The sequence below is a fragment of the Pundamilia nyererei genome, unplaced genomic scaffold, assembly GCF_000239375.1.
Source record: "Pundamilia nyererei isolate P.nyererei 1_Seehausen unplaced genomic scaffold, PunNye1.0 scaffold00069, whole genome shotgun sequence".
Taxonomy (NCBI): domain Eukaryota; kingdom Metazoa; phylum Chordata; class Actinopteri; order Cichliformes; family Cichlidae; genus Pundamilia; species Pundamilia nyererei.
In genome coordinates, this window is record NW_005187470.1 from 2935059 (window position 1) to 2948349 (window position 13291).

General features: G+C 41.3%; 1 protein-coding gene across 7 annotated transcripts in view; it reads left to right on the top strand.

The window, feature by feature from the left end:
* The window catches only part of nrxn1a (neurexin 1a), a 66842-nt gene that overhangs the window by 49855 nt on the left and 3696 nt on the right, over positions 1-13291 (top strand). For 5 of the 7 annotated variants that reach the window (XM_005736508.1, XM_013911674.1, XM_013911675.1 and 2 more), the window contains 5 exons: positions 387-506; positions 1364-1545; positions 3764-3935; positions 4860-4949; positions 5998-6308. In XM_005736508.1, coding sequence (XP_005736565.1) covers positions 387-506; positions 1364-1545; positions 3764-3935; positions 4860-4949; positions 5998-6308 — 875 coding nt within the window. The remainder of the gene's footprint in view (positions 1-386; positions 507-1363; positions 1546-3763; positions 3936-4859; positions 4950-5997; positions 6309-13291) is intronic. The other 2 variants (XM_005736509.1, XM_013911677.1) reach the window with 1 other exon arrangement.

Consider the following 13291-nt stretch of genomic DNA (forward strand, 5'->3'; position numbering starts at 1 on the left):
GTTTAATTTCCCCTCCTGTCCTCGCCCCATTCATTTAACCTCACCACCTGCATGCTCTCCACATTTGGCTCTTTTCACTGAATAACACACTTTAGGTTGATTCGTGTTTCTACTGGATCCTGTTAGTGTAAAGCTAAAGAATGGGAGCCTTTCCACAACATCCTAGTCTGACTAATACTACTAATAATAACGTCATTACAGCACAAAAAGCCTATTCAACCATTTGAAACTGCAAAGTTTTTCAAGGAAATGCAGTTTAAAAATAACCACACTGTACTCGAATAATGTTGTAAACACATTGGGCTCCACACAAAACCAAATCCATGTGTCTTTTTCTATTTCCCTAACTTTTGCACCCTTCCAACCAACCACATCTGTCACTGCAGGACCCAGCACTACCTGCCAAGAAGACTCCTGCTCAAATCAGGGAGTTTGTTTGCAGCAGTGGGAGGGCTTCACCTGTGACTGCAGCATGACTTCATACGCCGGGCCACTGTGCAACGATGGTGAGTCTTTGCTTTTATGGTCTTTCCCAGGCCCAGGGGGGATTACAGTTATTTTTTTGTGGTGCAGACAGCTCAAGTGTAGAGTTTGTTATCTGCTGTATTCAAAGTAGATACCAACTTGAAAAACGTTATCTACCAGCATTTGGATCATGCTGGTTTCATCATGCATTTGCCTTTTGTTAGCAGGTTTGTTATCTGATTTAACCGAGTTAGGTGAATCACAGCGGCTGACTCTCTAAACTGCAAGAAATAAACCTAATCAAATCTTCACTGTGGTGCAGAACTGCAGATGTGAAAATGCTGCAGTCGAATGATTTGCTTTGAAACACCAAATCACAGCATCATCTTATGCCTTTTTTCTCAGCCTCCACAGGAGGGCACTGTCAACTGTTGATTTTGATATTGTAAAAAAATACCAATCCCTCAACTGGCTGTTCTATAGCGTGTCTATGTGTAACATTAGATTAAAAATGTCTCCATGCTCTCTAGCTTTAAACATTAATTCATCCTCCAGAACCTTAGAAGAGAGATATATGTTGGTTTTTAAGTCACCCTATGAGTCAAACAATTATATGATTTGTTATTTGGTTGAGTCACTTATTCAGTCAGCCTCCTGCAGTAATGGTGATAAGTAATTTGGGAAACAGCCTGGAGAAGGACTTGTCAGAATAGAAAAGGCCAGTCAGCTGTGACATTTTAAGTTTTTTGTTATTATTTTCCAATATGCTCCTTGTGTTTAAAAGATTTACCAAAACATAGATTTACCAGCTGGAGTGGTCGAACTGTGATGGCAGATAACACCATCACAACACACAGATTTACCTGTAATTACATTTTTTTTTATCTGTGTCGACCAGCTGGAACCACTTATATCTTTGCCCGTGATGGAGGCTTGGTGATTTACACATGGCCCCCTAATGAGCGTCCCAGCACCAGGGCTGACCGGCTTGCCCTCGGGTTCAGCACTCAACAGAAACATGCCATTCTGCTTCGGGTGGACAGCGCATCCGGCCTGGGAGACTACCTTCAGCTGCAGATAGTAAGTACAACAATTTGTCAAGGTTTATGTGATTTATCATTCTCATGTAGTATTTCTTGTTTGTATTCATTTAGTCAGCTATTGCTACAGTAACAACACTTGTAATTAGAACTGTGTGCATTCAATATCTATTAACAGTATTCACTCTTCATCATAATACGATGGTCCACCACTCCAAATGACACATGTAATTATGGCAAAACCTTTACAGATTGTGTATTTTCCTTGTTTAAACCAAAAAGACTTGTTATGAATTCTCATAAGGAAATTATATCGCACTATGAAAGAGTTGAACACGTTTATTCCTCCCTTCCAGTAACAGAAGCTATTTGTTTATTGATTCCGGGCTGCATAATTACATTAATTGATTTTTAGTGTAAAAATTAGTGATCATGCATAAAATGGACCTAATATACTAATTTCCAGCTCCTTATTTATATTATAGAAGGTTTCTATGAACTACCTCAGTTCAGCCAACAATCTGGTAATGTTCTCTCTTTAAGTCAACTTTCTTCTGATTGGCTCTCTCACAAACAGAAGGTTTGGAGAGCCACCTGTCCGAGATGACTATATCAGGGATATCCCCCATAAAAGTAGAACAACTGTCTTTAGCTGAGCAGTATGAAGCTTTAGCTTTGGGATCATGAGGGTTCCTTGTTCATAGCCTGACTTCATTATTTGAAACTTAAGCCATGTTTATGACCGTGAACTATTGTAGCAGTATGTATAGGACAGAAAATAAGACAAAGCACAACATGTTCTCTTAAAATGATAATTAAGTATAAATTAAGGCCAACAAAACTGCATTCAGCTGTGTATTTTACTGAGGGTCTTGGTGCCCTCAGTGATCAACCTTGTCCCAGCAAGCTCTCATAAACTTTCACTTGTACAGTCATAACAGGCACATGGACATTATTAAACATCCCAGCATTGGGTACTTGACAAGTGGTGAGCAATACCTCCTAAAATAAATTCTCACATTTATCTCTACAATGGTTGATAACACCTTCACAAGATTTCACATCCTCATAATCGAGCTTTTATTTGTTGCACGGTAAAATATCAGAAAATCGTGAAATATCACAGAGCAGTTTCAGTTTGAAGCATTTGTTTGCTCAAATAGGACTATGAAAATAGCAGTGTTACGATCATTAAAATAAGCCATCAACGATTGCTATAGCTGTTATTTTATGTCATCATTGGTATAGTTTACAATATAAAACAACCTTATTTTGGCAGGAAACTGATGTCATCCTCGAGACCAAGGATCTCAAAGTTATTTTAACATTGAGGACCACATATGGCTCATGTCGATTTTAACTAGGCTTTATGTTAGTGTAAATAACTTTAATTACACATTTAAGCCCTGAGGTATCTTAATATAAAAAAAAGAGGTGCAACAGTATGTCTCAATCTTTCTACAGGATAAAGAAATTCAGCTGTAGTAAATGGAAGGATGTGGAAAGTTGGAAAGGTTTCGTTAATTTACAAAAAAGTTATCTTTTTTAACTCCTGACTCATTGTAAAAACAAACAAAAAAACAAAACATTAATTATTGTAGTCAATAGTTAAAAAAACAGGAAATTTTCTGTCATTTAATTGTCAATCTGTTACTATAGTATAAATGTCCGTGGTCTTAATCATTAGGAAAAAGTGTGAAACTTATGAAAATACAGTTAAAAGTCCAAAATGTATATCCTCCTCCAAAACTGTTCACTGGGCCGGATTGGAGTTTTTCCCTGGCCATTATGTGTGACAATTCTGTCTAGACTATGACTGGAATGCGAAAGACTGATTCCTTTACTGATCCAAGATGAAGTTGGAAAACAGCATAACTTGTCACTAACCTGAGCAGATTTTGATCCAGGTTCAAAGGTCATCTACCCAAAGCCCAGCTCTATCTCAGCATTGATTAAATAGTTTTATCATTCTGAGTAAACAATTGAAGTTATTTGAATCAGTTGCAGCTGCTGGTTAAGCAGGCATGGGCCAAGTACTTAAATTCACCATACAGCGTTGGTTTTCATTGTCCACCCCTTTGTTTGTCTGCTTTCAACTTTTGGTTTTTGGTGAAACTTATCAGGTCCTTTTACACCATTTAATACACAAATATGTGGTCACACACACTCTGCTGTGCATACCCAAAACACATGAAACTGGTAATATCCTGACCTTTACACATCTGATAAAATGTTGTCATACCTCTCCTCCTCCTCAGGACAAAGGCAACATTAGAGTAGTGTTTAATGTCGGCACTGACGATATCAACATCGAGGAGAGCTCCAAGTTTGTCAACGACGGGAAGTACCACGTAATTCGGTTCACCCGCAGTGGTGGCAATGCGACCCTCCAGCTGGACGACCTGCCGGTCATAGAGCGTTATCCCTCAGGTAGGCCCTGCCCCGCACGTATAGGCCCAACCCTCTGACTCATCACACCACTGCCTGTCCTGGGGGCAGCGCCAGCTATACTTTATTCCAATTCAACTCACTTTCTAATCAGTGTTTTCTTTCAATGTTTATATTCAAACACTGAGGTTGAGACATATAATTGCAGCTTTGTTTTATGTTATTGTGTTTGAAATGAAATATGTGTGATCTGACATGAAACATGACTTTTTAAACCATAAAATGAGGTAATTTTTACAATAGCTTGTATACTAGCCAGCTATGTTATGTTAGGCCTGTTAAATAGTGTTAAAGGTAATTTATGAAAATATTCAATACAGTTGTTTTTCTCACCATAAAAGAAAATAATAACAGCTGGTGCATTTTTGGTCAAATAATAATTTAAAAACATGTCATATTTGGAGATAAATGTTTAACTAGAGTAAAAAATAAGAAAAAGAAAAAAGTGTATTTTGTTGAGTATAGTATTTGTTTTTATATTTGTTGGGTTTTATATTTAAAGTGGTAATCTTAGTTAGTAGTCTTTAACACAATGAGGCTTTAGGTAGCTCATAGCCAAAATGCTAAATGCTAGTTGTTGTGAGGTGTGTGTGAGTATGTAACACTAAACTCAGTCAGTCATATAGGCAGTATGTGACAGCTGTAACATTATTTCCCTGTGCTCTTGCAGATGTTAACCCCTGAAATGTCTCTTTAAATTAAACCCAATGAACAGAGAGTAAGAGTCCGCTCAGTGGAAACGTAGTGAATTCAGCTCTTCTTCTCTTCAAGCTGACCTTAACACAGTGACATGCCAACAATGAGCAGACCATTACTTTCTTTTCATTGCTGTTCTTTTTGTATCCAGCTCCTGTACCAAGTTTGGATGTGCGTAATTACTACTGTGTTTTCATCTCTAAATTAAAGGCAACATTGATAACGAGCGCCTGGCCATCGCCAGACAGCGAATCCCCTATCGGCTCGGTCGAGTAGTTGACGATTGGCTACTCGACAAAGGTAAAAACCCTGATTAAAATTCCTTAAAACTTTCAGCTTAAAAAATACAATTTGAAGACAGTTGACTTATTGTGCACCATCAACTAACATCTAAAAATCTAAATCCATAACTAAGTATTTAAAAGTTGGGCAGCTGTAGTGTGTAATACTGTGTAAACTGTAGTGCCTGTGAACGTATCTTGTTAGTGTGTATCTGATAATATCAGGTTAAAGGGACGATGGAGAGATTTAAATGTGAATAAATCAGAAAATAGAAAAGAAGTACTGATAAAAGATGCTTTATTAAATAATTTTGTTTCCTATCAAATTGTAAACGATAAAGCATTTTACTAAAGACTATATGTTGAAAAAAAAATTTGTAATCAAATTAAAGTACATGCAAAGTATTGTGCCATGTAAGAATTATGTAAATTTGAAATGACTAATAGAGCAATTCTTTTTGAAAAAATGTAAAAGTTTTCCTCCTAAACTTCAGCAGAGCTCCTTAAATTAGACTCTAGTCCCTTTAACAGTGAGCAGTGCTAGAGCTTATAACCTGTGCATGCTTCATAGGGCTGTGACAACAGTTCTCTAGATCTCTGTCTCTCTGTCTGCCTGTCTGTCGCTCCTTCAAATACAATGTCGTGCCGCACAGCCATCACCATAGCAACCATCTGTCAGCCCCGTCTTCTCGGGGCCCTCTGACTCCTCTCATCTGCTCACTCTTCCTCCTCCTCCTGTTCTTTGCCTCGTCATCCTCCTCGTCAACTTCTCAGTCTCTTCACCCCCTTCTCCTTCTCTGGTTCTCCGTTCTCACTCTTATCTCTCTCAGCCTCAGCCTTCTCCACGGTTCTCCACGGCTTCGATTTTGCTCTGCCATGCATAATCTATCCCATCCTCTCACCATGGCTTTGGGGTGGTGGATTGTGTAACACTTACTTTGTGTGTATGTACGCACGTATGTGACCACTGGAATGTGTGTGTGTGTGCGTGTGGCTGTATTTGCGTGCGCCTGTCCACCTTTTTTCTATGTGTGTTTGGTTGCGGGTGTTTGTGTGTGTCTGCGTAGGCCGCCAGTTGACCATCTTCAACAGCCAGACAACAGTGCGCGTTGGTGGAGGCGAGCGAGGTGCAGCCATGTTCCAGGGACAGCTGGCTGGCCTTTACTATAACGGCCTCCGCATCCTCAACATGGCCGCTGAGGGGCACCCCCACATCAAAGTGGAGGGGAGCGCGCGTCTTGTCGGCGATATGCCATCCTCCTCGATCACCCCGCAGTCCAGCGCTTCGGCCGGAGGCAACCGTTCAGACTCCGCCCCGTCCATCAGTGACATCACAACCACCACAGCCACTAACAGGAAGCAGGGTGGAACACCGCAGGTCAGAGCACCATCAAGCTTTTCTTTGTCATCTCATGCGAGGAAAACCTATTAAATCCAATCTGTGTGGTCACATAAAGATCTGCTGTTCCAATGTAATTCCTCAGATATCTTCCTTTCGTGTGGCAATAGGTAATTAAAAAGTGGTAATTTGCTTTGATAACTTTCTTTTAGCGCTCAGTAAGAGGATTAGCATGCCACAGCCCACTAATCAAGGATGGAAAGATATAACAGGAAAAGTGGAATTGTTTTATACTCCGCTCAGAGCTCCGCTCACTTTACTCATGGACCACGTTTCATATGCAGTGTTTCACATAATAATAAGAAGCACTGGATAATACGTCAGATTTCTTCTACTTTTGACTGCTCAGTTCATTTCACCCTATCCCTAGCATCATCCCCTTTCACACCAACCCTCAGTATGTCCTCCTCCTCACTACATCTATTAATCTTCTCTGTGGTCATCTTCTTTTCCTCCTGCCATTCAGTTCCATATTTAGCATGCTATTATCAGAGATGGCAAAAATACCTACGTTCTTTAATGTCTGTAAAAGGTAGAGCCTCTGAAAAGTAGCTCTTTGGACAACGTTTCTACAAGCTATTTTTGTGCAAAGCTAAGTGCTATATTAATATAATAATAAAATAATATTAGTACATGGGAATGCAGACTTTTTTCACTTTGCCTCCATACCCAAACAGAAAAATGTGTGCCGTCAGGGTTTAAACTGGAGCTCCAGGAGTCTTTCTTAATGTACAAGCTGTCATCAGCTGACCTGTGCTGCTGCTGAGGTTGACTGCTCTTTGTGGGTTTTCACAAATGAATTCAACATGATGTAAGCAGATATATTCAACAAGCTATCTTGACTGATTTCCATCCCCTACACTGACAGCATACTGTTTGTGCTGTCTTTATACAAGACAATATACAGTTAGATGGAGATTGAACTTAAGTGAATAATTCTAAGCATCATCAGCTAAAATTCAAATTAATCTCTGCTACCCTTTATGTAAGCTAACACTGACCAAGAACACCAAGCCACTGTGCTCCAGTCCAGCACAGTGCTTTACATTCACCACATTACAGTAAGCTAAACTTTTTATCCTACACTAAACAGCTGAGTATTTTCATATAACTTTGAATAATACAAAGTTAGAAATACGTCAGTTTGTTTTGCAGAATGTTGAAGCTTGAAGCCTTTCAGGTTGTCAGATATCACTGATCTGTCCTTACCTTCAAATATAACCTCTTTTCTTTCTCTCCCATCCTGTCTTTCTCACATCTTTCTCCATCTCTGAGTGAAATACAGTAGCTGTACTGTTAGCTAGCAGACACGCTGTGTGACAAACTGCACACAAACATTTTGTGCGTTGGCTGATATTTGTTGAGCTGATAGAAATGTTGCGTTTGAAATAAATTGCCACTTAAAAAAAACAAAAAACAAATTTACTTCCTTTATCCTCTGTTTCCGTAGTGCTAGCTAGAAGTACTGCAATCACAACTTACAGACTAGTCTTACCAGATTAGTCTCACCAAGAATGCTGTTTCAGATCATTCTAGCTATTTAAATCCCTGAGTATAGACTATAAATGATGCATAAATTACTATAAATTTCATCTATTTGTATGCAATAAGCCCTGATGATGGATACACCCGTAGGGTTATCTTTTTTGAGTTATTCCCTCCATTGTGACTCATATCATTTTGGTGTTTGAAGGTGTGCTCTGATGTGAGGTGATATCTTCTTTCAAATGTGTTAAATAAAAAGTAATGAGCCTATTTTAAAAAAAATAGACTAGTAAAGTATAAATGCCTGAAAATATTAAAGTATTTGTGCTTCATTACTTCCCTTCTGCCTGCTATATATTGTCCTGTTAGGGCGTGCATTACCCATCGTAGATTAAAATTAAAATTAACTAGAAGCACAAGGTGGACAATGATGACTCCCCAGGGGCTACTCAAAGGCAGATGAGAACTGAAAAAAATAGTTTTTTTCTCATGCATAGCAGTAATCTGACAGGGTGTATAGCACAAAAAAGTTTCCAGATAAAACTCAGATGGTAAATATAATAATTACAGCGTCAGCTCCTTAGGCCCCTTGGGCATTAGGATACTCCAGCATCAAAGTCTTTCACCTGACTTTAAAGGGAATCAAAGTCTGAACAAGTCTTATCATCTATAAGTCTGCTGCAGCCACAGACTGTATATAAAAGTTGGACATAGCCACTGTGATATCACCCTGGAGTTTCCCATTTTTAAACTTTGATTTGAGCATGTTGGCTATCCTTGGCACTGCAAGATATGGTATTCTGTAGTGCTATTTAACAGCAACAATTGCAAGGTAGATTAGACATAAAACGCCAAAACCCAGTCGAACCCTATGAGCAGCACTTAGCAATAGCAGGAAGGAAGAACTCCCTTTCAACAGGGAGCGACCTCGTGCAGAAACAATTTGAATATAAATTCATAAATAAATTCATAAATAACATAAATTCATCAAATTTATGTTGTAAACTGCAAATTCATCTTTGTATGGGGTCTATGATTGCGGCTCATGGGATATATACAAAATTTATTTAGAGTTATATATCCGCAAATAGAGGAAATAATGCCACAAAACTAAAAAGTCCAATATCTTTAAAAAAACATAGCTTTTGCTCCAGGAAATACCATAGGCACTTTTCCTAATTATATTGGGTGATTAATAGGTTTTTATTTGCCCTGTAGCACTGTTTGTTTGTCTTTAATGGACAGAAGGCTCACTTTTTGCTCCAGCACAATCACAGAAATAGACTAGATGGCAAATTTACCGCTAAGTGGTCCCTCCCTTCTAAATTACTGCAGGAGAATTGTTTGTGCCAGTGGAGGATGTAATAGCTTTCCCATAATATGTAAACTGATGCAAATGGTACAATAGAAACACAAAATTGTTATTGTGGCATTTTTATAGCGGCAGCAGCTGAAGAGTCGATGCTAATGTCAGAGGATACATTGTGAGCAGGTACACCGCAGACGCCTCTATTGTTCAGATCACTACAGAGATGTTATCAGGCTCTTAGTGGGCGTCTGTGTGCTGCAGTTCTCCTGTGTTATAAAACTGTGCGCCAGCAGCACTGAAAAAAAGATTTTATTTTTTTTTTCTAAGTGATACAAGTTGCCATGGAGATAGTGAGCCCCACTACCCGCTGCTTGCTTTGTTTCTCTCCCAGCCAGTCTCCCACAGAGACTAGCTCCTCTGTGTATAAACCGCCAGCTGTTTCAGACATAAATAATAGAACGCAGAGAGCTGTGAGCTAAGCCTCAGGCATCAATAATGGATATGAGAGCTGGAGGGATAGTGCTGCAGAGTGACAGTGCTGTCACAGGGCCTTTCTTTTCACACTCTTCACTGCTCAATTTCTCAATGTGTATGCGATTTAAGCGAACTGTTCCTGCGCCTGTGATTTACTGATGTGAGTGCTGAATCTGGGATGTGGAGCTATGCAGTGCAGTCAGCATGAGAAGTGGGTCAGACCCACTATATGCTCGATATACCGCAGCACGGGCGTTTGCTCGTCTGTGCAAGTCAAATCACTCCAGTTGCCCCCCAAACTCTATTTTTGTGAGTATGTGTGTTTGTCTTGTTTAAGAAGAATCTACAGCTTCCCTATTGAGGCTGCCTAGTGTTGCCTGGCAACCAATCTGGCCTTAACCAAGACACACATAAAACATTGAATCCACACACGCGCGCGCGCATACACTCAGGTGGATCGGGAACAATAAGTTGTATTGCAGCACGTTGCATCAGAGGAGGGGCAGTGAGAAATGTCTTACAAAGGTGCAATGGGTCCGAGCAATTTGCCGGTTTCTCGCACACGCCTCAAGTTTGCGTGTGTCTCTCAGTGGATCTGCCTCAGTTACCCCATGGGTTTGCTCCTGCCGTCAGTGCTTTGTGCAGTAAGAATATGTTATGTGCTTCCTCCTGACGTCCACACTGTGTCGAGGCTTTTTTCGTGGGTTTTTTTTGCGTGTTGAAAAGTGGAAGGGATTAATAATGCATGACAGCTGAGCACCAGCGAGGAGAAGAGAGGGAGAGCTTGTGTGAGTGTTTATGCTAGAGGCTGCGCTGAGTCACAGAGCTCGAGTTTGGTTTTGATGTTCCCTGTCTGTCGGTGGATGTGTGTTTGCGCGCATTCATGTGTTTGTGTGTACCTGTGTTTGATGGGAAGACTGATGGAAGAAACTCGAGGCTCGGAGCTCTGCCCAATTGGCTACAGGAATCAGCTGACCCAGGCACTTCCACGTCTCATGCCTCGCTCGCTCCTCTCCTCTTTCTCCGTCTGTTTTTTTTTCTCTCTGCCTGCATCGCTATCTATACATCTTTCACATCTTCGTCTCCATCTTGCCTTTCTTCTACTTGTTATCGATTTTCTGGTGATACTTTCTCCCCCTTCCCTCGGTTATTTTCGCTTTCCCTTTGCTCTTTCTCTCCCTTCATATCTTTCCATATTTACTCGTCACCCCCCCCCCCCTCCTCTTCTCCCTCCCCCTCCCTCCCTGTCTGTGGTTGAGCTCCAGTGATAGGCTGTTAATGCAGGCGGTGTATGAGTCTATCTCACCATCTGCAGTAGTGGAGCTAGCTCCTCTCCTCTCTCGTCAGGATCTCTTCATCAGCCTGCCAACTTCAGCCTGATCTGGTGTATGCTCGCGTGTCTGTGTAGATGTGTTTAAATAGAACTAGACCAATGGAGCATGTTTGGCTGTCATAGAGTTTGTGTGAGTACATGTGTGTGTGATTTCCAGTTGTGAAAGTAGCAGACAAGCTGTTGAATCTTCTGCAAGAGAGTGTGAGGACTGAGTGCAGCTACTATGTGTGAACTAGGCAGTCAGGGAGGCATGGATGGTCGTTGGCACTGTTCGGCGGCTCAGGTAGAGATTTTACTCTTTAAGCATGCAGATATTCTTCTTGTCACGCTCGCTTTGTCCACCTGTATCTATTTTTTCCTCCCTATCAGTGTTCATCTGTGTCCATTATTATGTCAGCATGCTCTATTGATAGACCGTGAAAAGATGGGAACAAAGAAGGAGGGTGAGGCAGAGGGGCGGAGGATCCTCGGGCATACACTTGCTTTGGCAGATTTTCTCTGAACTTCTGTGGGTAATCAATGCGATTTAAGTTGTGTTTGGCATGTCCCCATTTTTCTCTTGTGTTCACTGCCTCCCTTGCGATAAGTGGATCAATACTCCAATTGACACCCTCCCTTTGGATGGGGTGGTCAGCTGACAAGGGGATGTCACAGATCAGAGGAGGGACATTGTAAAAATGTGCTCCTCGGCTTTTGTTTTAGCTGAAGTCAGGATTCAAATCAGGTGTCTGCGGAGGGCACATAGGTGTCTTTGAATCAATCATCAAGCACCGTGGCTCAAAATTGATCGGCGACAGGTGTCAGGGGTGGTGTGTTTCCTGCAGCCTGATTGGTTCATGTGCTATTTCTTGGCAAAGGCACAGAGGGTTTATTGACTGGCTGAATTCCAGAGGCTAAGCTCGCCCTAGCAGCATTTGACAGTCCAGTGGGCAGAACTGATTGGAAAGGCAGCTGAGGAAAGAGTACGAGTCAAGCATCAGTAACCGAATGTAACTTTTAGGCCAAACTGGACTACAGCAGACTTGTGAGGCCAGTGCAGGCTTTTTCAGAGGTTTCACATCTCCGCTACTCACACCAACTGTGCTCCTACAGGAAGAAGAGACTGCGAGGTTTAATGGCAGTTTAATGAGTTTCCGTTTGCTATTCTTGTCCTAACTTAGACATCTCAGCGCTTTGATTTGGTTTAGATTTCTCCTCCACTTTAGTTTCCACCTCTGTTGCTCTTCTCTCTTTTTTAGCTCCGCTGCTCTCTCGCCTCTCTTTTATTCCGTGGGTTACTAACATCCACTGCAATGCATCACAATCCAATTTTAATTTAATGCTGGCACTGAGCACCCAGTGTGGTTAAAGCACACACACGCATGCACACACACGCTCACACATTTAATATCTCTCATGCCGAAGCGTCAAGGCGGGCGATGTTTAACAGTAGTTCATGAATATGCGGAGCACATTAGCACCGTGTTAAGTAAAGACCGCAGCACTTTGAAGTGCTCCTCCTCCTCTCCTGTCTTCTTTTCTCTTTCTTTCTCCCCAATAGCCTCCACCTGAAATTCCTTTTATCCATCCATCTATCTTTAACTCCCTCCCTCTTTTCTCTCCTTTCTCCTCGCACTCTGGCTGGAACTGCAAATCAACGCACAGGTCCCCGCTGAGGGTGCACACTCCCTTTTTTTTCCTCTTTTTTTATTCCCCATCATTTCTAACAGCCTGAACTTAGAGTTGCCATGGCAACAAGAGGAGCAGGGACTGAGAGGAAAAAGGGCGCCTTTTCCATTGAGAGGGAGCAAAGCATGGAAAAGGATCGGTCGTTGAGTGTATTAGTGGATTGGTGTAGGTTAGAGGTGGGCTATAAGTAGAAAATCAACATGGTGCTCGTGGAGAGGTTTTGAATAAAAGAGATTTAAATAAACTATCAAACGCTTAACAGATATCTAATGAAGGCTGGTTTTATTTTTGTCCTCAGCCTCACGTATGAGCATTTGCCAGTATCAGATGGAGATGGCAGAATGCAGATAGAAAGGCCAGAAGAGAACAAAGGATGGGGAGGGTTGAGACAGTACTAGATAATAACTAAGCAGTCTCCTTGTGGTTTTAAAGGGATTCAGTGTTTCTCTTCTCCTTCTTCTTTCTTCTTCTCTCCTTGGCACTCAGGTTTTGGCCGCCTGCTATTGCTGGGGGCTGTAACAGGCAGAAGTGTTTATGGTCAACTGAAAACGGGTGGGCGAAAGATTGGTGCTGTGTGCTCACACATACAGGAAATAAACAGAAGGGGTGTGGGGAACTGATGGTTTCTGTCTTAGAAATGATGACGATCATGAGTTTGTATGTATATGAATGTGTGTGTGTGTGTGTGTGTGT